Genomic DNA, 26,731 nt, shown 5'->3' with positions numbered 1-26,731 from the left:
TCTTCAATAAGTGAGGTCTAACACGTGAAATATTAATTTCAACAAGAACATCCATATATCGATTATGTGTGATAAATCACCAATTATCCCAAAAAATAAAGCTGATAGGAAAGCATGTACTTAATCATTTAAATTAATATTTCAACACTCCCCCTCATATGTGGTCTCCAACTCCTCTTCAATAAGTGAAGTCTAACACGTGAAATATTTAATTGAAATTATGATAAGCTTTTTTTTTTATAAGTAAAAGTCATCGTATTAAAAGCGCAAGGGGCGCAACCCATGTACACAGGAAGTATACAAAAGAGCCCACTACACGAGCTTTAAACTGAAAAGGACGCACATAAATCTATAAATTCCGTAAGCGTTGAAGCTTGCGAAGAAGACCCCAATACCCTCCAAGAGAAGAGTGTTTGTAGCACCCTTTGCTTCAATTCTGTATTGCCCATTTCACGATCCTCAAAGCTCCGCGCATTCCTCTCTCTCCATAAGGACCACATTACACACAAAGGAGCCATCCTCCAAATGTGCACGGCTGACCGCTTTCCCCTTTGCCCTCTCCAACTTCCCAAGCATTCCTTCAAACTCCCCGGCATCACCCACGTTATACCAAATAGCAGGAGGATCATATTCCATACCTCTACAGCAACTTCACAATGTACTAAAAGGTGATCTATAGATTCGCCACTCTTCTTGCACATACAACACCATTCCGTCACAATGATGTTCTTCTTTTGTAGGTTGTCCAATGTTAAAATTTTCCCCATAACCGCTGTTCAAACGAAAAAAGCCACCCTCGAAGGAGCATTACTCTTCCAAATAAGCTTCCACGGACCATCCACCGGGGCTGAATTTAACTTCACCTCAAAAATTTTCCTCTTCGAGGGAAGCCATCTAATTTTATCTACCCCACCTTGCCTTATCTGTTGTGAATACAGCAATTCAAAGAATCTCGAAACCTCCTCCAATTCCCAATCATGAACAGGTCGAGTTAATCTTACATTCCAAGAGATAGCTCAATTTACCCTCTCCATATTCTCCTCTACCCATACCCCCTTTCCACATGCAATATTAAACAAGGCGGGAAACAAATTCTGCAGAGGTGCTTCCCCACACCACACATCCTGCCAAAACAACACACGAGACCCGGTTCCTACCTCGAATCGCACATGTTGCTTAAACTCATCCCTCCCCCTTCGGATGCTTTTCCATAGTCCCACCCCATATGACCCTCCTACCTCCATGGTACACCAATCACCCGTCATCACCTCATATTTTGCCTCCACTAATTTCCTCCACCATGCATCTCTTTCATGTGCAAATCTCCACAACCATTTACCCAATAAAGCTTGATTAAATTGTATCAAATTCTTTACCCCTAATCCCCCCGCCTCCATAGGGATGCAAATGTTGGACCAACGGACCAAATGGAATTTGAACTCATCTCCGTCACCTCCCCATAGAAAGTCTCTTTGAATTTTTTCGATCCGTTTCGCCACACTCACTGGAATTTGAAACAACGATAAATAGTATGTGGGTATACTAAATAGCGTACTCTTGATCAACGTTAATCTCCCCCCCTTGGATAGATACATTCGCTTCCACCCCGCCAATTTCATCTCCAACTTCTCTATCACCTTATTCCATATAGAGGGGTCCTTATTATGAGCCCCCAAAGGCAACCCCAAATATACAAATGGTATTGAATCCACACCACATCCAAGTATACTTGCCAATCCTTCTACATCGTCCACCATACCTATAGGAGCAATCACAGACTTTGAAAATTTTATTTTCAACCCCGCAACCGCTTCAAAGCACAACAACAAGCAGCGCAAATTCCGAAGTTGTTCCACCTTTGGCTCGCAAAAGATAATAGTATCATTGGCAAATAGTAAATGCGACACTTCCATTACCTCATCAAACCGCGAACCCACCGAGAAACCAGCCATAAGCTCTCTCTCCACCATTGCCTTCATCATCCTACTAAAAGCCTCCATCACTAACACAAATAAAAGTGGACAAGGTCCTCTATGTTCCTAGATAAGTCCTCGAAACATCTAGCATTTCACTCACTCCAGATGCACCACATGAGGCAAAGAGGGACCATCTTCCACACAACAGCACTACGAGACTTGCCTCCCGCCCACCAAGAAGCATACAACTCCCTTACATAACCAGGCATCACCCAACACAATCCAAACCGAGAGAAAACGGCATTCCACAAAATACGCGCAACCCCACAATGAAGAAAGAGATGATCAACTGACTCCCCATCCGATTCACACATGCAACAACGATTTACCACTACAATACCTCTCTTCCGAACATTATCCAATGTTAGAGTCTTCCCAAGCACGGCCGTCCAAGTAAAGAAAGCCACTCTTGAAGGAACCTTAGTGCGCCAAATACTTTTCCAAGGGAAAGGGATGGGATTTCTAGAAGCAAGGATCCTGAAATAGGATCTTACCTCAAATATGCCTTTCCGAGAAGATATCCACCACATCCTATCCTCCCCTACCCCACTCATCGAATGCGAATACAATAGCGTGTAGAAAGAGGCCAAGACCTCCACTTCCCAATCATGAACCCTGCAAATGAAGGCCACGTTCCACTGCACAGAGCCATTTAGACACTCCCTGTTATCCGCAATAGACGCATCCTTATTGGTGCCAATATTGAAGAGTCCAGGAAAAGCATCCTTGAGAGACATGTCACGCACCAGATATCCTCCCAAAACCTGATGTTGGACCCAAGACCAGGGACAAATCTAAAGTGACCCCGGAAAGACCTCCACCCCCTGCAAATATGCTTCCATAACCCCACCCCATGCGGACCACTGGGAGCCCTAGAACACCAACCGCCCCAAACCGCACCATACTTAGCAACCAGGATCTTCCTCCACCAAGCCTCTTTCTCATGAGCAAATCTCCACAACCATTTCCCCAACAAAGCTTTATTCATCACACGCAAATTCCGGATCCCTAAACCTCCCTCAGAGATCGGAGAGCAAACCTTGTTCCAACTGACCAGATGGAACTTAAACTCATCATTAATCCCACCCCATAAGAAATCACGTTGTATCTTCTCCATACGCTTCGCCACGGATGCAGGGATAGGAAACAGAGACAAAAAATAAGTGGGAAGATTGGATAGGGTGCTTTTGATGAGAGTAATCCTCCCCCCCTTAGACAAATACAAGCGTTTCCACGGGGCCAATCTTCTAGCATACTTCTCCAACATGTCCTCCCAACTTGCCTTGACCTTCAACGGGGCCCCCAACGGGAGACCCAAGTACTTCAAAGGTGTAGAAGCTGAACCATAACCCAGGATGCCCGCCAACATGCTCGCATTATCCATACTACCAATAGGGGCTAAGACAGATTTAGCCAGATTCACCTTTAACCTAGAAACAGCTTCAAAGCAAACAAGTAAAGCGCCAAAATTTCTTATTTGATTCGGTTCTGTCCCACAAAAAACCAAGATGTCATCAGCGAAGAGAAGGTGAGAGACAATAACCCGATCCGACTCCCTACTTCCCACCGAGAAACCATTGATGAGTCCCCTGTTAATCGAGGCATTGATCAACCTACTAACGCCTCCATGACTATGACAAACAAGAAGGGAGAAAGAGGATCTCCTTGCCTCACTCCCCGCGAACTATCAAAGAAACCGGAAGAGGATCCATTGATCAGAACCGAGAAGCGCACAGACGAGATGCAATGTTCAATCCAGGAACACCATTTCTCTCCAAAACCGCACCTTCTCAGTAAGTAAAGAAGAAACTTCCAATTCATATGATCATATGCCTTTTCCATATCCAATTTGCACAACAAGCCAAGTTCCCCTGATCTGATTCGACTATCCAAACATTCATTAGCAATGAGAATTGAGTCCAGGATTTGCCTACCTTTGACAAAAGCGTTCTGGGATTTCGAAATGACCCTATCCATCACTTTATTCATTATGTTGGCTAATACCTTGGCAACAATCTTATAAGTCCCTCCCACAAGGCAGATCGGACGAAAATCCTTGATATCGGTAGCTCCATGTGTCTTCGGAATAAGAGAGATAAACTTGGCATTAAGGCTTTTTTCAAAATAACCTCGCTCATGGAACTCCGCAAAAACCGCCATAATATCCCCCTTAATCACATCCCAGCACTCCTAGAAGAAGGCCATCGAAAATCCATCTGGGCCTGGAGCCTTGTCCCTATCCATACCTTTCACCACCTCCCACACCTCCCTTTCCTCAAAAGGATCTTCCAGCCTAGAGGCCTCACCAATCGACAACATATCAAAATCAAGATCATCCAACATATCAAAATCAGGATCCTTGCTTCTACAAATCTCATCCCTTTCACATGGAAAAGTATTTGGCGCACTAAGGTTCCTTCAAGAGTGGCTTTCTTTGCTTGGACGGCCGTGCTTGGGAAGACTCTAACATTGGATAATATTCGGAAGAGAGGTATTGTAGTGGTAAATCGTTGTTGCGTGTGAGTCGGATGAGGAGTCAGTTGATCATCTCTTTCTTCATTGTGGGGTTGCGCGTATCTTGTGGAATGCCGTTTTCTCTCGGTTTGGTTTGTGTTGGGTGATGCCTGGTTGTGTCAGGGAGTTGTATGCTTCTTGGTGGGCGGGTGGCAAGTCTCGCAGTGCTGTTGTGTGGAAGATGGTTCCTCTTTGCCTCATGTGGTGCATCCGGAGTGAGAGAAATGCTAGATATTTCGAGGACTCATCTAGGAACATAGAGGACCTTGTACACTTTTTCTTGTACACTCTTTTCACTTGGACTACTGGATGGCTATGGCCTATAGTGATTAGCTTCCCTGACTTTCTTTTTCTTCTTCTTAGTCGCTCTCTTGTATACTCCCTGTGTACTAGGGTTGCGCTCCTCTGCGCTCTTTTATACATCTTTTTACTTATCAAAAAAAAAAAAAAAAGATCATCCAACCTCGGTCTCCAATTGAGGCTCTCTGTAAAAAGAGACTCATAAAAACTGGTAACATGGTTGCTAATGACCTCTTGATCTGAAGTTATAGAACCACCCACAATCAGAGACTCAATAGAATTTTGTCTTCTATTTGCATTAGCAATCTGATGGAAAAATTTCGTACATTTATCTCCCTCCTTCAACCAACGGATCCTAGATTTCTGCCTCCAGCTGATTTCCTCATGTAAGAGATAAGTCTCCAACTCTCTAGCTAGCAACCTTTTCCTCTCTACTTCTTCAACGGATAACCCTCTCTCCTCCTCCACCCTATCAAGATCCTTAATATCATCCATACGGGCTTTAATGCACCCTCCCACATCTCCAAATTCCTGAACATTCCATGTCTGAATGTCCCCTTTGAGAGCTTGCATCTTTTTTGCGAAAATGAAACTCGGAGTGCCCTGGAAAAGGTAAGACTCCCACCAGCTCCTTACTTTGTCCACAAAACCCTCCACTTTAAGCCACATATTCTCGAACTTGAAGGGTCTCTTGCCTCCCGAAAAGCAACTACAATCAAGGATAATAGGAGCGTGATCCGAACAGACACGAAGCATCCTCTTTTGTCGCATATTTAGGTAACGAGCTTCCCACTCAGGGGATACTAAGAAACGGTCTAGCCGTGACCAAGAGTGATTGTTAGACCAAGTATAGACCCCCCCAACTAAGGGGAAATCCATAAGGCCCTGCTCTGATATAAAATCTGCAAATTCCCTTATTGCGGACCGAGAATAAGCCCCCCCCCCCACCCCCAATCTTTCACTAGGATAAAGAGTTGCATTAAAATCCCCTCCAATACACCAAGGCATTTCCCACCAACTCATAAGGCCCGCCAGTTCCTCCCAAAGAAGATGCCTGATGTTGTCTCTATTAGGGCCATACACCCCCGCAAAAGCCTAAACAAATCCATCATCAACATTTCTGAAGGAGCAAGCCGCCACAAAACCGCCCAACGCCACCTCAACCTTCAAAACTACTCTTCTATCCCACAAAACCAAAATACCACCCGAAGCCCCTCTTGAAGGGACATAGCACCACTCCGCATAAGGGCAACCCCACAGACTTCTCACAAAATTGTTGGATGTATAATCCACCTTAGTCTCTTGAAAACACACTATATCCACCTTCCAATTTCTAAGAAGATTTCTAACCCTCAACCTTTTGTCCCTTACATTCAAACCCCTCACATTCCAAGAGAGAATCTTCGGCTTCATTGAACAACTCGACAAGCCCTACCCTTTTTGCTGTCCCTTATTGAACTACCACTGTGCACTTCATAATTAACAGAAAAATTGAGATTATTGAGTCCCTCTTACCTTTTTTTCCAGTGTTTGCTTCCACTGCCACTCCCTCTTTCAACACCTCTCCCACCTCCTTACCGTTGTCCTCATTATCAGCCAAGATGATCCCAAAAACCTCCGCCAACCGCCCATCTTCACCATCACAAGAGACACCCACAAGCTTGCTAAATTGAGATACATACTTCACTGTAATGGGTTCCTGATCCGCATAAGGTTCCAAAGCTAAGACTCCTCATCCTGCGAACATCGGTCCTCAATTCCAGCACGCGCTTCTCCCGAAGAACATAAGCCCTCATCAAAGACACTGACCGAAGTCCCCTTCTCCCTAAGAAAGTGTCCGAACCAGGCAAAACCCACTTCTCCATACCCGGTGGAATCTCCCCCTGCAAATCGAGCAACTTCTGCCCATCTACTCCCTCCCCCAAGTCCTGCCCATTATCGAGCAACTTCTGGCCCAAATCCGGCTGATTCCATCTTTCCAGACCCGACGGAAGCTCTTCCTGAAAAACGCACAACTCCTTACCGGCGCCATCTGACCCAACTTGGCATAAATCAGCTTCTTCGACTTCTCACGAGCTTCGACAATAAGCCCAGAAGTATCCGACAGAACGTGACTCTGCGAAACCTCCCTTCGGTCTCCTGCCGGAAGGACCGACAGCGCCTTGCCCAGAATGCCCAGTTCTAATTCGCCCAACCGCATCGACACCGGGGCTTGTACGATCGGCCTTTTCGCCGGAGAATGCACATTACCGGCGACCAGCGCACCTTCCCTTGCCGAGATGTCTTTCGTCAAGCCCTGTGAACACGTCTCTGGCACCATCGGAGTCTCTGCCGGCGACCCAGAGTATACCGGCGAAGCTACTTTCGTCACGACCGGCGGTAAACGACGCTCTGATTTTGATGTTGAAGCGCCAGGATCCCCCGCCATTCCTACAAGCCCACTGGATTTCTCACGGCAAGGCACTGTTGCCTACCTGCTATAGCACTACAGCATATTATTGGGCCCAACTCCCGCTACAGGGGCTTTATCCTTCACCTGAGCTACCAGGAATTTGGGTTGGGCCTTGGGCTGTAACTTATGCTGGCCAATAGGCTGAGCTTGAGGCCACTCCTTGATTTGGCCCACCTGGGGACTCTCCACAACAGAGACACTATTAATCCCAACAACTCCATTCCCACATCCACAAGTCAGACGCATATCTAAGCCTTGCAGACACACCCTGATATCCTCTTGTAACTTTAACAGGGATATCTTCAACTTTTCCTTCTCCCCCTCAGGCACGCAACCATGACAAGATGTTCCAGAAACAAACCCATCAGAAACTTTTTCCTCGGAACTTGGACCCTTCTTCTGCTGTACCCCGCAACCGGCATCATCGTTCCAGGCAAGCCTATTCGCCGGACCCTTCATCGGAGCCACCATCTGAACCTCAGGAACTTCTTTATTTTCCTTACCATGGCTGACAATCAGATAACTTGGCCCTGACGAGTTGCTATTCCCAACATTACCTCCTATCAACCATTTGGGAACCCTCGCAATCGGTTCATCATAGGACCCAAAAGGTTCCTCTACCTGTTTTGTTGTGGAAAGCAAGACCTCTGAAAAACTCCTACTCTGTTTCCCTGTCACTGTCTTCCTTTCATCCTTAAAAGCTTAATATGATCGAAAAGGGAGAATTTAATTACTTTATTAATATCCTAACACTTTCCCTCACATATGTTGAAACTCCCCCTAAATAAGTGAAACTAGCACATCAAATATTAATTTAAATGGGAGATGAATGACAGAGACAAGGTTCGAATTTAATATATTTGCTTTGATAGCATACTAAATCACCAATTATCTCAAAAGCTTAAGCTGTTTGAAAATTGTGGATTTAATTACTCAAATTAATATTCTAACCATGTGTCCTCTGAAATACGAATGCACCCCTTTTTTATCGACATTTAGAATTGGAGAATACCATCTTACCTAACCTAGAATGTATCTAAGTACCAATGTAACCTTAATGAAACTTCTCTTTTACTTTTATTGAACTGAAAACTACAACCAAAACAGCTTTTAGGGACCAAAAGTAGCACATTTTATGATTGAAAACTATTGAGAATTCTCTTAATTAGTTTTTGCACGTGAGTGTGTGTGTGTGTGTGAGAGAGAGAGAGAGAGAATGCAAAATTGACTACAATTGGCACAGACATTTCAAGACTTGGGGCAGAAAAGCAAGAGCAGATAAATTGTTCAAACTCCTTCAGATAAATTTCTTTTACCCACATGCAATATGACAAGCACTACCTAGAAGAGAATACAAAGATTTCCCAATGAAAGTTGGCTGCTCTTACATGAAACTCAAATCCAATTTTGCACGGAGAAGTTTTTCACCATAGGACGAATCATCCAGTGATGACTTTGTACCATCATAGAAGGTGAACTCAGGAGAAACAACCTAAAAATAGAATTAAGCAATTCATAAAAAAAAAAAAAAAAAAAAAAAACACTATCAGATTGGGACCACAAAAAAATAGAAAAAGAAATTTAAAGAAACAATCCCTACTTCATTTAAAAAAATTAAAATATTAGAATGAGAAAAAATATTCAAAATTCTCAGGAGACACAATCCCTAACTGAGAAATATTCAAAATTAATTATCATTTTAAATTCATTTTTACCACGAGAAACAGCAAACTAAAATATTTGCATGATGAAATCTATTTATGGTAGCATCCTCCAACATTGACAAAACTATACTGAAGTTACCAGCAAAGTGAAAGATGAGAGCCAAAACTAAAGATATGGACTTCATTACGCCATGCAATTAATTAGGACCACAAAAGCATTGTGTTAGATACCAATAGATCACCACTAAGTGTAATATTCCATAAACAGCATGGGTTTTTTGGGAAATTCAAGTATATATATATATATTAAAGTGCACTAGACGCGTGGTGGGGGATGACTCACCCCACCCCACTGAAAATCAAATCCCTTATCACCAAACAATCACCCATCGTTTTCTTTTAGTCTGTAGCAGCAAGTAAAATAAAAAAAAAAAAAACTAGAACAGAGGAGAAGAGAACGTGTGAGAGAAGAAGAGACGCAGAGAAGAGAGAGAGCAAGAGACGCAGAGGGGAGAGAAAGAGAGAGAAGGTTACTGGTTGAGGTAGAAGTTTTCTCTTCCAAAGTTTTTTTTATTTATTGCCTTCGACTTACTTGATGATCTAGTATTTTGGAAATGAATTTTGGTTTAATTTAGTGTCTTTCGCTATGGAGAAATGATTGGTGTTTGAAATTTCTTTGGGATTTTGTTCGGTGTTGGATCTTGGAGTTGTGTGGTCAACTCATGAGATTCTAGGGAAGTTTCTTGCAATAGTCGATTGTGGGTGTTTAAATTTTTTAGAGATTTTGGGTTTTTGATTTGTATACTTGATGGGCTTGGATTTCAGATGAAGGAAAAATCTGTTGGATAGATTTTGGAGAGAACCGAAAGAGTGAATAGGGGCTGTGAGGTTACTAGGCTAACTGATGGAAGAAAAGAATTGCGCCACACAAGAAAAGGAAAAATAACAGAGGAAGAGAGAGTTGCGCCGCAGGAAAAAAAATAAAATAAAATAAAAAAAGAAGCAGGTAATCTGGTGCCGCAAGGAGAAGAAAGAAAAAGAGCCGAGCACTGCATTGGAGTTTTTCAGAGGCTCGGCTGGGGAATCAGTCTAGGAATTTGACTGGTTTTTGTTCTTGCTATTTTCAATTTCCTTTCTTTTAGTTAAATTTGATGTTTAACACTTTGACAATGAAATTTATTTTCATAGACATGAGTGGCTAAATCTCTAGCTAGGGCCAAGGGTGAAGCCTAGTATTTTTATTATGTATTCGTGACATGACTGGCCCCGTGGAGACTGGCCCCGTGGAAACGCTTGTATTTGTCTAAGGGGGGGAGGATTACTCTCATCAAAAGCACCCTATCCAATCTTCCCACTTATTTTTTGTCTCTGTTTCCTATCCCTGCATCTGTGGCGAAGCGTATGGAGAAGACCCAACGTGGTTTCTTATGGGGTGGGATTAATGATGAGTTTAAGTTCCATCTGGTCAGTTGGAACAAGGTTTGTTCTTCGATCTCTAATGGAGGTTTAGGGATCCGGAATTTGCGTGTGATGAATAAAGCTTTGTTGGGGAAATGGTTGCGGAGATTTGCTCATGAGAAAGAGGCTTGGTGGAGGAAGATCCTGGTCGCTAAGTATGGTGCAGTTTGGGCTGATTGGCGTTCTAGGGATCCCAGTGGTCCACAAGGGGTGGGGTTATGGAAGCACATTTGCAAGGGGTGGAGGTCGTTCCAAGGTCACATTAGATTCGTCCCTGGTCTTGGGTCCAATATCAGGTTTTGGGAGGATATCTGGTGCAGTGACTTGTCTTTCAAGGATGCTTTTCCTGGACTCTTCAATATTGCCACCAATAAGGATGCGTCTATTGCGGATAACAGGGAGTGTCTAAATGGCTCTGTGCAATGGAGCGTGTCCTTCATTCGCAGGGTTCATGATTGGGAAGTGGAGGTCTTTGCCTCTTTTTACACGCTCTTGTATTCGCATTTGATGAGTGGGGTAGGGGAGGATAGGATGTGGTGGATCTCATCTTGTAAAGGAAAATTTGAGGTAAGATCTTATTACAGGATCCTTGCTTCTACAAATCCCATCCCTTTTCCATGGAAAAGTATATGGCGCACTAAGGTTCCTTCGAGAGTGGCTTTTTTTGCTTGGACAGCTGTGCTTGGGAAGACTCTAACTTTGGATAATGTTCGGAAGAGAGGTATTGTTGTGGTAAATCGTTGTTACAGGTGTAAATCGGATGGGGAGTCAGTTGATCATCTCTTTCTTCATTGTGGGGTTGCGTGTATCTTGTGGAATGCTGTTTTCTCTCGGTTTGGTTTGTGTTGGGTGATGCCTGGTTGTGTCAGGGAATTGTATGCTTCTTGGTGGGCGGGTGGCAAATCTCGTAGTGTTTATGTGTGGAAGATGGTTCCTCTTTGCCTTATGTGGTGCCTCTGGAGTGAGAGAAATGCTTGATGTTTCGAGGGCTCGTCTAGGAATTTTGAGGACCTTGTCCAATTTTTCTTGTACACCCTTTTCACTTGGACTGCTGGCTGGCTAGCGCCTTTAGTGATCAGTTTCCTTGACTTTCTTTTTATGTTCTCTTCTTCTTTTTCTTCATCTTAGTCGCTCTCTTGTATACTCCCTGAGTACTAGCGTTGCGCCCCTCTGCGCTCTTGTCTAATACATCTTTTTACTTATCAAAAAAAATTTGCTGTTCTTCATAGTTTAATAATAGAATGCCAGGGATAATTTTAATTTGAAAGTAGTTTCAAGAGAGAAAATTTATTTTGATTTGTTATTATTTTCGTTTATATCAAATGCTTATTCTATTTGATTTGATATGATTCGAATTTATAATAAATGTGTAATTTATTGTGTCATGTTATCAAAATCAAATTCTTAATTAAACCATATTCAATTTATTTTAATTTTAAGAGTGCTTTATTGTTTTATCTTCCGATTAGGAGAATTGAATTTCTACCTAATTGAGTTATAATTATGTCTCAGGAATACGTAATATAATGCTAGGTGGATCTCTGAAACCCTAGTGTTTCCCATTATTTCCTCCAGCACCAATTTATTTAGTTTAGTTTCATAGTTTACCTTTTTAGTTGAGGTTCTATTCCATTGCTCCACTTTTTAGTGGAAACCAAAATCAAATATGATAGCACAAGGGAAGGTTGGTGTTTCAAGGAGGTAGTCGGGACCTTCGGAGTAGGAGTGTGGAAATATGAGGGGGTGAGAAGTTTTTTCGAGTTTGATAAGATATGAGATGGAGATGCAGGCCAGACTGCGTTTGATTTTATGAAGAAATATGGAGAAGATGTGGGTGTCCAGATGAGGTCCAAATCACATCCGAATGAGATTGTTAGGAAGGCTCTGGGAATGAGATCCGAGAGCCTCATTCACTACGGCATGAGGAAGGTGTTCGGGAGGAGCTACTCAACTGGAGATCTGAGAGATTCGTTAGCTTGGCATCCCAATGAGGTCACTTGAAAAACACATAAAGGATACTCGAGAGGCTCATCAGCAAGGCTCGTCAAAATTAGTCCTGACAAGCCCAATTTTAAAGAAGCCCCAAGAAACATGTCAGCTATCCCGTTAGCAATGAGTTAAGACAAGATCACGTTAGGACAAGTAAGTGTCCCCGTCCATATGCGATCACAGCAGTTCAATAGAATGGACTTAATTTCAATGTTTTAGTAGGGTTAGTAATTTAGATACTATAAATACTTGTTATAATCATAGGTAATATCAATTCATATATAAGCGCAAAGGGACACAACCCATGTATATAGGTAGTATACAATAAAGCCAAAGTACAATAGCTTTTAAGCTGAGAATAAAGCACATAAATATAAAAATTCAACAAGCGTTGAAGCGTGCGATGAATGCCACATTACTCTCCACGAGTACAGTGTTTGGAGCACCATTTTCTTCAACTTGATGAGTCCAAGTTCACAATCCTCAAAACTCCATGCATTCCTTACTCTCCATAGACACCACATTACACAAAAAGGAACCATTCTTCAAATTTGCAGAACTGTCCGATTACCCCTTTGTCCCCTCCAACTTCCCAAACATTCCTTTATCCTACCCGGCATCACTCACGTAACTCCAAACAGCTGAAAAACCATGCTCCATACCTCAATAGCAACCTCACAATGCAATAATAAATGATCAATTGATTCTCTACTATGCTTACACATACAACACCACTCCATCACTATAATGTTCTTCTTAAATAAATTGTCCAATGTCAATATTTTCTCCAACACTGCCGTCCACACAAAAAAAGCCACTCTCGGAGGAGCTTTACTCTTCCAAACACTCTTCCAAGGACCAACAATCGATGCCTGATTAACCATTACCTGATAGTATGACTTGACTTCAAAATTCTTCCTCTTCGAGGGGATCTAACAAATTCTATCCACACCACCATGCCTCATCTGTTGGGAATACAGTAACTCGAAAAATCGCGAAACCGCTTCCATTTCCCAATCATGAACAGGTCGAATAAACATAAAATTCCAATGAATAACACCATGTGCAATATTCATATTCTCCTCCACCCACGCCTCCTTTGAGCATGCTATATTGAACAAGGCTAGAAAAGGAATCTTCAATGGTAACTCCCCACACCAAACATCATGCCAAAACAAGTACGGTTTCAGGATTGAAAATAAATCTATCAAAGTCTGATATTGTCTCTATAGGTGAGGTGGGAGATGTGGAAGGTTTGCCAAGAATATTTGGGTGTGGAGTGGGTTCGGTGCCGTTTACGTACTTGGGTTTACCGTTCGGTGCTCATTATAAAGATCCATCTTATATGGAATAATGTCATTGAGAAGATGGAGATTAAGTTGGCAGGGTGGAAGCAAATGTATTTATCCAAGGATGGTAGGCTAATGATGATTAAAAGCACTCTTTCTAACCTACCCACGTATTATTTATCTCTAGATTCCAGTGGGAGTGGCGAAGCGTATAGAAAAAATACAAAGAGATTTCTTGTGGGGAGGTGTCGGTGACAAATTCAAGTTTCATTTGGTAAACTAGTCCAAGGTTCACATGCCGATGGAGGTGGGGGGATTAGGGGTAAGGAATTTGATTCAGTTCAATCGAGCTTTGTTAGGTAAATGGTTGCGGAGGTTTGCCAATAAGGAAGATGCTTGGTGGAGGAAATTGGTGGAGGTTAAATATGATACAATGAGGGGTGGTTGGTGCTCCAAGGAAGTAGGGGAACCCTATAGGGTGGGAGTGTGGAAATGTATTCAGAGGAGGTGGGATAATTTTAAGCAGCTTGTGCGGTTTGAGGTAGGAGATGGTTCAAAAGTATAGTTTTGGCATGATGTTTGGTGTGGGGAGTTACCATTGAAGATTCTTTTTCAAGCCTTGTTCAGTATAGCATGCGCAAAGGAGGAATGGGTGGAGTAGAATATGGATATAGCACATGGTGTTATTCATTGGAATGTTATGTTTATTCGACCTGTTCATGATTGGGAAATGGAAATTGGGAAATGGAAGTGGTTATGCGATTTTTTGAGTTATTGTATTCTCAATAGATTAGGCATGGTGATGCGGATAAAATTTGTTGGATCCCCTCGAATAGGAAGAATTTTGAAGTCAAGTCATTCTATCAAGTATTAGTTAATCCGGCACCGACTGTTGGTCCTTCGAAGAGTATTTGGAAGAGTAAAGCTCCTCCAAGAGTGGCTTTTTTTGTGTAGACGGCGGTGTTGGGGAAAATATTAACATTGGACAATTTACGTAAGAAGAAAATTATAGTGACGGAGTGGTGTTGTATGTGTAAGCACAATGGAGAATTAACTGATCATTTATTATTGCATGTGAAGTTGCTATTGAGGTATGGAGCATGGTTCTTCAGCTATTTGGTGTTACGTGGGTGATGCTGGGTAGGATGAAGGAATGTTTGGGAAGTTGGAAGGGACAAAGGGGTAATCGTATAGTTCTGCAAATTTTGAGATGGTTCATTTGTGTGTAATGTGGTGTCTATGGAGAGAAAGGAATGCACGGAGTTTTGAGGACAATGAACTTGACTCATCGAGTTGAAGAAAATGGTGCTCCAAACACTTTACTCATGGAGGGTAATGTGGCATTCGTCGCAAGCTTCAATGCTTGCGGAATTTTTAGATTTATGTGTTTTATTCTCAGCTTAAAAGCTATTGTATACTACTTGTGTACATGGGTGGCGCCCCTTTGCGCTTATATATGAATTAATATTACCTATCAAAGTCCTGATTTTCTCTTTTTGTTCTCTTCTTCTTTCTCCCCTACTTAGTCGCTCCTTTGTATACTTCCTGTGTACTAGGGTTGCGCCCCTCTGCGCTCTTAATGCATTATTACTTATCAAAAAAATATTACCTATCAAAAAAAAAAAAAAAAAAAAACAACACTCTAGAACCATCTCCTACCTCAAACCACACATGCTGCTTAAAATTATCCCACCCCCTCCAAATACATTTCCACACTCCCACCCCATAGGATCCCCATACTTCCTTGGAGCACCAACCACCCCTCATCGTATCATATTTAACCTCCACCAAGCATCTCCATCATTGGCAAACCTCCACAACCATTTACCTAACAAAGCTCGATTAAACTGAATCAAATTCCTTACCCCTAATCCCCCCACCTCCATCAGCATGCAAACCTTGGACTAGTTTACCAAATGAAACTTGAATTCATCATCGACACCTCCTCACAAGAAATATCTTTGTATTTTTTCAATACGCTTCGCCACTCCTACTGGAATCTGGAATAGAGATAAATAATACGTGGGTAGGTTAGAAAGAGTGCTTTTAATCATCGTTAGCCTAATGAGTGCTAATGAGTGGGTAGTGTTTAACATCGTTAGCCTACCACCAATGAATAATAGATAAAGCTACAGCCTTTTCTATTATTCATTGGTTTTCAATAAGAAACACTCAAAGAGTGGTTTCAATCTATCCTATTCGTTCTTGGTTTTGGGCAAAATTGTTAGTCTAGTATTGAGGTTTTTGTGAATTGGATTTGGAAAAGGCCTATGACCATGTAAATTGGGACTTTGTTTTGTATTTGCTGCATAGATGTGGTTTTGGCGAGAGGTGGAGGGCTTGGATAGAATGGTGTATTAAGACGGTAAGATTCTCCATTCTTGTGAATGGTTCTCCGGAAGGGTTCTTTAACAGTTCGAGGGGAATCAGGCAAGGGGATCCTCTCTCACCGTTATTGTTTGTGCTTGTTATGGAGGCTTTGAGTAAGATGGTGAATGCGACGGTTGACCAAGGCCTTTTGACTGGTTTTTCGGTGGGAAATAGGGTCTTGTCGGAGTTGATGATTTCTCACTCCTTATTTGCAGATGATACTTTGATTTTTTGTGAAGATTCTATCGAGCAAATCCGGTATGTTCGTCTCATTCTCTAATGTTTTGAAGCTGTTTCGGGTTTGAGAATGAATCTTGGAAAGTCAAAGATTGTGGCTATTGGTGAGGTGGAGAATATTGGGGGCTTAGCTAACATTCTTGGGTGTAGTGTTGCCGATTTGCCTATGAAGTATTTGGGCCTCCCTCTTGGGGCGTCTTTTAAGGATACGGTTATGTGGAATGAAGTGATCGAAAAGATGGAGCGTCAGATGGCAGGTTGGAAGAGAATGTACCTTTCTAAAGGAGGTCGCTTAACCCTCATTAAGAGCACTTTGGCTAACCTTCCGACTTACTTTTTATCTCTATTTCCGATTCCTGCTAGTGTAGCTAAAAGGATTGAGAAAGTCCAGAAAGATTTCTTGTGGGGAGGAATGGGGGATGAGCCCAAGTTGCATCTAGTAAGTTGGGACCAAGTTTGTACCCCTATTCGTTATGGTGGTCTTGGCATTCGGAAGATGCATCAGTTTAACCAAGCTCTTTTGGGGAAATGGCTTTGGAGATATGCAAATGAGAACGAGGCGCTTTGGTGTAAGTTGATCAAAGCTAAGTATGAAGACCAAGAAGGTGGGTGGTGCACGAAGGAGGTTTCGGGCTCTCATGGTGTGGGGCTATGGAAGCATATTCGGAAAGGGTAGAATTTCTTTGCCAAAAGTACTCGGTTTGAGGTGGGGGAGGGTTCGAAAGTCCGATTTTGGCATGATATTTGGTGTGGGGACAATTCCTTGAAGCAAGCTTTTCCATCCTTATACAGTATCGCCAGACACAAAGAAGCTTGGGTGAAGGATAATTTTATTGGAAGGAATGGGGTTGTTGAGTGGAATGTCATTTTCATACGATCAGTACAAGATTGGGAGATGGATTTGGTTTCTCCTTTTTTTGATCGGTTGTATTCTTGCAAGGTTTCCCTAGGCAGCATAGATCGTATTTGCTGGGCTCCGTCCAAGAAGGGCAAGTTTGAGGTTAAATCGTTCTATAAGGCCCTGGCCATTTCTAATCAAGAGGAGTTTCCTTGGAAGAGCATATGGCGTACTAAGGCGCCCCAGCGGGTGGCTTTTTTCAGTTGGACAGCGGCCTTAGGCAAAATTTTGACTCATGATATGCTGCGTAAGAGGAACATAGTGGTTGTGGAGTGGTGTTGTATGTGCAAGAAGACCGGAGAGTCAACCGATCATCTTCTTCTCCACTGTGAGCTTGCAAGTGCTCTTTGGCAGACGATTTTTCAGCGGTTCGGGTTGCACTGGGTCATGCCTTGCCGGGTGAGGGCCTATTTTGCTAGTTGGTGGTCGAGAGGTCGTTCTCGAAGCGCGGTTGTTTGGAAGATAATCCCTCTGTGTCTTATGTGGAGTATTTGGAATGAAAGAAATGCTAGATGTTTTGAAAATTCCACTAGGACCATAGAGGAATTGACTCATTTCTTCTTCTGTACTCATTACTCTTGGACGGCCGCTTGGTTAGCTCCTTTAGTGATTAGTTTCTCTGATTTTCTTTTTCATTTCTCTCCCTCCTAGGCGCTCTCTGTTTATACTTCCCGTGTATATGGGTTGCGCCCCTTTGCGCTCTTTTATATCATCATTACTTATCAAAAAAAAAAAGGTTTTTGTGATCCACTACACCTACGCTACATTAGGTTGGAGATCGGTCTAAGATCACGTTTTGGCATGATTTGTGGTGTGGGGACCAGTCCCTAATGGTATAATTTCCAAAATTGTTTAATATTGCGTGATATAAGGAGGTGTGGATGGCGGATCATATGCAGTTCATTAATATAAATCTTTCATGAATTATATCTTTTACCAAACTAGTGCATGATTGAGAGGTGGACTTTGCCACTTCTTTCTTTGATCTTTTGTACTCTTATCAGTTTGAGAAAAGGCACGATAAAGTTTATTGGATCCCCTCCAAAATGTGGAAGTTCAAAGTAAGGTCCTTTTATCATGTGATGCCAAATCTTTAGTGGAATATATCTTTTACCAAACCAATGCATGATTGGGAGGTGGACTTTGTCACTTCCTTCATTGTTCTTTTGTACTCTATCAAATTGAGAAAAGGCAAGATGAAATATTTGGATCCTCTCCAAAATGTGGAAGTTTGAAGTAAGGTTCTTTTATCATGTGGTGGTCATTCCTACTAGGTCCCCATTTCCATGGAAGAGTATTTGGAGAGTTAATACTCCTTTGAGAGTGGCGTTCTTTGTGTGGGCAAGGCACTAGGAAAGATCTTGACCTTAGATAACCTGAGTCATACTTATCAAAAAAAAAAAACTTATCAAAAGATAACCTGAGTCATAGGAACTTCATAATCATTTGTGCAAGAAGAGTGGGGAGTCCATAAATCATCTGCTTCTTCACTATGAAGTGGCAATAGAATTATGGTTCTCGATTTTCCGAGGTTTTGGCGTAGAATTGGTCATGCCTAGAAGGGTAATAAAGTTGTTTGCAAGTTGGCGAGGTCAATCGGTAAGCCGTAACATCTTAGAAGTTTGGAGGATGGCACCTTTGTGCTTAATGCGGTGCCTTTAAAGAGAGCGGAACAAAAGGGCCTTTGCAAATTGCGAGATTTCGGTGGAAGAGCTAAAGAACTTTATTCCAAATCCCTCTATAAATGGATAGCGGTGTAAAATAGTCCGCAATTTTCTAGTTTTTCTGATTTTTTTTGCCTTTTTTCTTCTTTTTCTCCCTAATAGGGGTCTCTCTTGTGTACTTCCTATGTACTAAGGTTGCATCCCTCTCCACTTTCTAATGAGATTGAATTACTTATCCCAAAAAAGAAAAAAAAAAGGATTTCAATACATCATCTTTACTGAAAACTATGGCTTTAGATGCAAGGGCAAGAGGCACCTTCGTAGAACCTACGAAGAACGTCACAAATCTCAGAGGAGCAATCCCAAAGAAAGGGGATGTAGCATAAAAATTTTAAAGGATAAAAGTCCAAAGTTTAATGGTAAAGTTATGGCTGGAAGCAAATAAAACATATGGTGAACAAAAAGCTACCAAAGATGGACATAAAAGCAATTGAACAACTAACTTTTTATGTATACATAAAGAGTGGGAACACAATGTTGCAAATTAAACCAAATATTAAACACACAACAGTTCAGAGTAAAACCGAAAAAGAAAACGGGTAGAAAGAAAAGTTTATTTGTAATAGATCTGGAATAGAAAGATTACCCACCTGGGTTTCAAATGTGAAACTCTGCATCCTTTTTAAATCATTTTGAGAATTCAAACAGATATTTGAGGTGTCTGATGATTCATGCATGTAGTGTATACTCTTTTTGTCATCATTAGATGAAGACTTGTCCAGCAATGTAACATCAACACCATCCTCTAATGAGACTGAGTAGCTGCTATCATTGCTCAAGTATGCATACTTCCTCAAAAGAGAACCATTCTGGCGGATCAATGAACAAATCAATTAAACTGTGGAACATTGAGCTAATCCAACAGAAATGTTACAACAACAATCCTTCCAAATCTTCTGACAAGCCAGTTTAATATGATGGTAAAGCATAATGAGTACTCTTCAGCAAAACTGAACTCATATACTTAGCTGGATGCCAATAGAAATTAATATTACACACTTTAGCATATAACACAATAGACATACAAATATCATACATACATTCATACATATATACATATGTGTGTGTGTGTGTGTGTGTGTGTGTGTGTGTATATATATATATAGGGGAAATTTTCACAAAGGCTCCCTGAACTTCTACGCGTTTTGAGAAAACCCCCCAAAGTTCAAAAACTTTCAATTTCACCTCTCGAACTTCTAATTAGATACAATCTACCACATCCATTAGGGTATGGCATTAAACAAGCATTAAGATTTATGAAATGACCTTTATACCCCTAAAACTTTTATAAAATTTTAAATTTACCCTTAATTTCACATTAAAAATTATAAAAAATAAATAAAAATAAAAGTAGAGGGTATTTTGGTATTTTTATAGCCTCCGTTAGGATTTAATGTCAAATCCTAATGAATGGGGTAGATTGCATCAAATTAGATGTTCGAGAGGTGAAATTAAGAGTTTTTGAACTTTAGCGGGTCTTCCCAAAACGTGTGGAAGTTCAGAGAGCCTTTGTAAAGTTAACCCTATATATGTTTAAGGAAGATGATCCCTCTCTGTCTTATGTGGTGTGTATGGAGCGAAAGAAATGCTAGATGTTTTGAGAACTCCTCTAGGTCTTTAGAGGAACTTATTCATTTCTTTTTTTTCACTCTGTACTCTTGGACGGCCGCCTGGCTAGCTCCGTTAGTGATTAGCTTTTCTGACTTCCTTTTTCATTTCTCTCCCTCTTAGGCGCTCTCTTGTTATACTTCCCGTGTATATGAGTTGCGCCCCTCTGCGCTCTTTTTATATCATCATTACTTATCAAAAAAAAAAGTTAACCCTATATATATATTCAAGGAATTCTTCAGACTTAAGATTTTACACATTGCAAACCAAATGTCCAGGATTCAGCAATAACAAGAACCGTACATCATCAGCTTAATCACAGTTCCATGAATAAAAGAGAGGATCCTTATACAATACGTACTTAGAGAGATAATAACTAAACAAGGTCAACAGCCAAAAAATTGGTATAGGTTTCCCATTCATATACGGTTCAGAATTATTTGGGATTACCATTATCATCGAGATGTATTCAAACTTAACAATGCTGACATGCAGACAAAGCAGACATCCATACTTACGGAACTTTTTATGTTTTTTTTTTTCATACTCAGTTCAAAATGATGTTTAGTAGCTCCTTATTCACTTTTACTTTTTTACTTTTCCTTCCAATGAAATTTTTGGGCCTTCTTTCTAAACATAAGTTTTCCTTCAGCTCATCTGTTTTAGAGGACTCCAACTAGCAACCAAATCTAAGGCATACTTTGACTCCACTGATAAAAATATGAAACACACAAGCAAGTAATATAAAAAAAAATAACCATATATAAGTAGAAATTGTCTGTACCTCAATTTTGACATTAACAAACCGCAACCTCTTACCACGCCCAATAATTATAATTGGTCGGTATCTGAATGACTGGAATTCCTTTACATCTGTTTTTTCGCTTAAACAGATAATCTTTCCGCAACCATCATATATATATTCATCAATGCCAAGAGAATCTGCAACTAATTGCCTACTTGGGGACAGATGCACCACATCTTCACTCTGTTTGTAAATGGATTCAGAGAGTACAATGCTATTTTTACTACTTATGGGATCATTTGTAGGATCCATTGTTTCATCCCTTCCAGTTATTGTTCCCAAAGCTGGAACAAAAAACTCACCCACAGCAAGAAGGAAATCAGGTACGACAAGAACTCGAGGCTGCTGAACCCGAACCACAAATGACTGGGATGACACTCGCCATCTATAGTCCATCAAGAACATTGTTGAAATTGGCACATCAATGTCAACAACGGCTTCTGAGTTTGTTCTCCCAAAGCTTCCCTTATTTGAGAAAAACGGGAAACTTCCAGGAGAAGCTTGTTTGGAAGCATCCGTAGATGAGCCAAGCATCAGGCGCATCTCAGGTTTTATATCAGGGCGAATATCTAGAATGGAAAATTTAGGAATGGTCACATAGAGGTCTGTTTCAGAAAACGACGTCATCCGATATGACACCCAAAGACCTTCTACCTGGAAAACCAAACAAACATTACAGGTAAGTACATAGCAGCCAACATTAAGCGAAAACAAACAGTACAAAGCACAGCTATATATAAACACACACACACATATCTGTATGGATGCATATCAACATAATTACTCACTGCAATACGAGCTAAGGGTGACTCCTCCTCAATGCCGTTACACAACTCTAACAAGGCATGGTCGACTATAACCGCCACTATGGTAACCGTACGTGAGAGTAGCATTTGACTGTTCATGTTGACCTTGTCAACCAGCATCTTCATTGTATCTTTCGAACCAGATTTGCAGCCTCGAAAACTCGGAGGAAGCCTAGGTTCCTCACATAAGTTCATGTATCCACAATCCAGAATAACTTTGTATTCTTTGTCAGACATCACACCATGCAATAAACCCACCTGCTCAAAAGATCACCCATTAAGTATCAAGTAACCTCCAATATATATATATATATATATATATATATATATATATATATATATTTGATGATTAATGTTGTATATATATGAGACCATGAAAAGCTAATAAACTTATAATATGCATAAAAAATATGAAAGTTTCATATTTAATCATTTAGGGAGCCATTTAAAGAACATAATATTTGAACAAACAAAAAGACATAAATCTATAATCAAATGCATTATATAAAGACCCTAGATTTTAAAATTAAAAGATTTGATCTTTGATACAATTATTCAGGCCATACAGAAAAAATACTTTCAGAAATGAAATCAGATCAAATCAGCAACATCAAAGTAAATTTTGGAATCTGAAACGTTGAAATAGGATAATAAAAGGTTACACCTAGCTTTCACCATAGTGATCACTATAAATTAAAGGAAACCCCAAATTTGTGACAGATTATACACTACATCATCATATTTATGCACAGGTATATAACTGGACCAGAATGTTTGTGAGAGATTATTCATTTGTCAGGAAATACCACCAGGACCTTACACACAGCCTTCCCAATAAATAAGTCAACTAAACTCCAACACAAATCGTAAGTCTCATAAATAAAACTAAGATCGGAAACAAACAACACCAATTGAGCACATCACTGGACCAAGGCAAGGCCTGCAAGGGCAGCTAACCCCTAAAATCATGAAACTATTCATGTTTCAATATTCTCTTCACTATGAACTAATCACACCAAAACTTAATCCAGAAGCATACAACATCAAGAACAGGGACAGGTTTGAACTCATTACAACTAATAAAAACAACAGATCTAGGCAAGCAACCCAAAGATATTTTAATTACCATAAATGCAAGTAAGATCCAGCTTGAGCTGAGTCAAGGAATATATATCTAGAGCTGTAAAGATATCTCAGGCCACTAGGGATAAATTAATTTTCTTCTACAACAGTCGAACAACATGTAGTGTTTGTCCATTGAAGAAACTATTGATCCCAAAGGAACAACAGATCTGTGCACACATTCTTCTACTCTAGTATAACAGATTGAGACCAGAATCTGTGTAGAATGGAGTATAAATAACTCAAAAAGAAGGAGGGGGTGGGTGGGTGGGGGGAGAGAAATAGGAGTCAAGTGCTCAGTCCAAAAAGTTTCTTTAAGCAAAGAAGCTCACAGAAACCAAGTGCATACACAAGATGCAATATATGCCTGGGAACTACAGGACTTGACCCTTGTTCCCATGATATTACACATCAAAGTATACCATAATAATGTCAACAGTCCCCCACCACAAGGAATACTAAAGATGCTTAAACAATCAGATGAGAAGCAAGACATTGAATAGTCACTGGAATTTCAAGCACAAATATTACCTTCACTTCTAGAGAAAATGTTGGGACTTTTCGAAACACGTCTCTCAAACTTCTGCGCACATAAACATCAAATCCTTGGCCTTCCCTAATCATAGGTTTACCTACAAACCCATCAATCCCTACAGACATGTTGATCCCCATAATCTGCAATAATGCTCATGTGAACAGTAGTTGAGTAACTTTAGAATTGCAATACTTAGGAAATATATATATATATATATATATATATATATATTATCTACCTCAGCGTGTAAAACATCAATATGGACAGCCGAAGGATCTTTCTCTGGGCTGCCATGCCAACTAAATTCATTTGTCACCTGAAGCTGGCCCAGATCAAGTTGAATGAAACTGCAAAATATCAAAAGATAACACTCAACAACTAAACATCAAACACATTAAGTTTAGAAAACTTAATATCCCTTCAAAATGCAAGAAAAGCAGGAATGTATTTGCCCACAAATCTTTTTTTTTTTTTTTTTTTTTTGTTGATAAATCATTAAATCAGCCAATAAGGAAAAAAGATCAAAAAGAAGTATGAAAAGAGGAAAAGAAAAGGGGTTTCATAACCAAATAAATCCATACGACAAAAGTTTAGTACCACTACAAGTTGTGGCCTAAGTTTAAATTTCAAAAAATAATAATAATAATAATAATTAAGGAGCATGGTGAGAAAATAGTTTACAACAATTTCACAAACCATGCTCCTTCAATAAATTAAATGTGATTACGCATAATCTTTCAGAAAAGAACTGTGTTTATGTATACAGTCATTCAGCAAAATTAGAACTATAAGAGTGCATTTCGATAAAAGAGTGTAGGAACTTGGGAATTTCATGGTTGGGTCAATAGGAAAGGACCTTCCAAAATCTTGGACGAATTTGAGTATGAAACAAGCAATCAAACAGATGCAGAAATCAAACCACGGAAAGAGGGGTGGCTATGGAAAGCACAAATCCCACCAATCAAAACTACGAAAAAGAGGGGTGGCTCTTTCCAAATCATTCACATAAGGAAGCACTGGTTGCCAACCCTGTCACTGCCATCATGACCAAGGCCACCATTATTATACCACCACCAACATTGCCACTACCACCAGAACACTGCTGATGCTGCTATCACAGTCAATACCACCATCACTGCCACTAACCATTACCAATACCAATGCTACACAACAAACACCCACCATCTCGCAGCCAACACCACCACCATTACCAATGCAACAACAACCCCACCACATCACAACACTACTCCAACCTTGACCCCATCATTCATGGCTGCTGCAGCCACACCACCACCACCCATAACATAGCAGCTGCCATCTATTACCACCACTGCCACCTCATATTCTAGCCACTGCCATCAACATCACCAAAACTACCAATGCAATGCCACCACAGCCACCACCAATTTATCACCACCCCATTCCTATCAGCAACATCACCACCACATATCTCACCAATACCATTGTCACCACCACCAACACCACAGTCCTTACGAGAAAAACTTCCATGTCACTCCAATTCACCTAACCTAAAGTATTCATTAAAATTTTCATGTGAGACATTTTCTAACCTTGTAATTAATACCCCTCCCTCTGAAATTCCAAGGTTCCAAACAGTCACATCAAAAGTACTACCTACAAGTCTATCAAATCAGCACTACATAACTAATGTACAGATCTACAGACTCTTTGTAATTATCCAAAAAAAAGAAGATCTACAGACTCTTTGCTCATTGAATTTCTCGGAATGATGATCATTGGTGTATCCAGTGAAAGGTCCAGCTTTAAAGAAGCAGCTCCATCAATCTCGTATTTCTGAATCAACCACTCAAAGTCTCCAACTTTATCAACAAGTTTGATAGCTTCCTCAGTATGTGGGGTAGCAAGTTCCATAAAGTACGCTGTTATCTGCAGAAAACATGCATGTCTCCATAAAACTTTCTTGTATTAAATACAGCAAGTATCTTAAATTAAAAAAAAAAAAAATTAAGGAAAACATTTGTGCTAAGAATTTAAATGAATTAGAAACCATGAGAATCCTGAATGTCTATCAATTAAACAGTTTTAAGAATGGTTAACACTGCTGAACAAGTAAATGATAACAAAACCATGCTAACTCAACATAATTAATCACCGGTAGTTTTGAAATGTACCTCCTGAACAAACCTATAGAGGAAAACAATGCGAACAGCAGAAAGTCGGCCACACAAGCTGTAATCATATCCTTCATAATCATCATCTTCAACACTATAAGAATTGAATTTGAACTGGAAAAGAAAATGAAAGAAAAATTATCTGACAACAATAAAAGAAGTATAATATAAATATAGAAGAACAAAACCAATGAAGCCTGCAATGCATCAGTTGCTCATCAAAGAGAGGATAATGGACCTTAATAAGAGATTCAACCCCCGGATTACGTATATCACAAAGCCAACCCCAACCGTGATCTGTTCCGAGAGACATATCACTGAGTCTAAGATTTCCTAATGTGCCTTCAATGGAAAGAGAACTTGGGTGGACCTTTATTAAAAAAACAAAAACAAAAACAAAAAAAAATTATTCAAGTCAGAAGAATATGGTATAGCTGAGAACAGAGATCTTAAATATATATATCTCCAAACTACAAATGAAATTTTGATTAAGGAATGGAGAAAAAACGTAAGAATAGAGACAAAAAAAAAATACAGTTGGGCTGCATCCACATTATCATCAATAGTTTTTTTTTTTTTTTTTTTTTTGATAAGTAAATTTCATCATCAATAGTTATGAAGTTCACAGAATGAATTCATGTTTAACAATATTAAAACAGAATAAAGAAATGCTGAAGGAAGTCACCAATAACAAGATTTGCATTACCTTAATATCCAGCAGGAAACTTTCTTGTACAAACATGGCAAGCTGGGAACCATCCTCCTTGTTAAGATACACGGAAACACTGTCAACATTCATACCTAAGAAAAATACCACACGACCTTTACCGT

General features: G+C 40.4%; 1 protein-coding gene across 1 annotated transcript in view; it reads right to left on the bottom strand.

The window, feature by feature from the left end:
• The window catches only part of LOC132176414 (uncharacterized), a 93,536-nt gene that overhangs the window by 33,110 nt on the left and 33,695 nt on the right, over window positions 1-26,731 (bottom strand). Inside the window, exons 27-36 of the mRNA XM_059588647.1 lie at window positions 26,607-26,728; window positions 26,139-26,270; window positions 25,901-26,014; window positions 25,471-25,655; window positions 23,986-24,094; window positions 23,744-23,887; window positions 22,073-22,348; window positions 21,264-21,938; window positions 19,462-19,680; window positions 8,631-8,734 (exon numbers count right to left, since the gene is read on the bottom strand). Of these exons, the coding sequence (XP_059444630.1) occupies window positions 8,631-8,734; window positions 19,462-19,680; window positions 21,264-21,938; window positions 22,073-22,348; window positions 23,744-23,887; window positions 23,986-24,094; window positions 25,471-25,655; window positions 25,901-26,014; window positions 26,139-26,270; window positions 26,607-26,728 (2,080 nt within the window). The remainder of the gene's footprint in view (window positions 1-8,630; window positions 8,735-19,461; window positions 19,681-21,263; window positions 21,939-22,072; window positions 22,349-23,743; window positions 23,888-23,985; window positions 24,095-25,470; window positions 25,656-25,900; window positions 26,015-26,138; window positions 26,271-26,606; window positions 26,729-26,731) is intronic.

This window comes from Corylus avellana, chromosome ca1 (assembly GCF_901000735.1).
Source record: "Corylus avellana chromosome ca1, CavTom2PMs-1.0".
NCBI lineage: Eukaryota > Viridiplantae > Streptophyta > Magnoliopsida > Fagales > Betulaceae > Corylus > Corylus avellana.
This window is presented reverse-complemented; position numbering and strand designations above follow the sequence as displayed.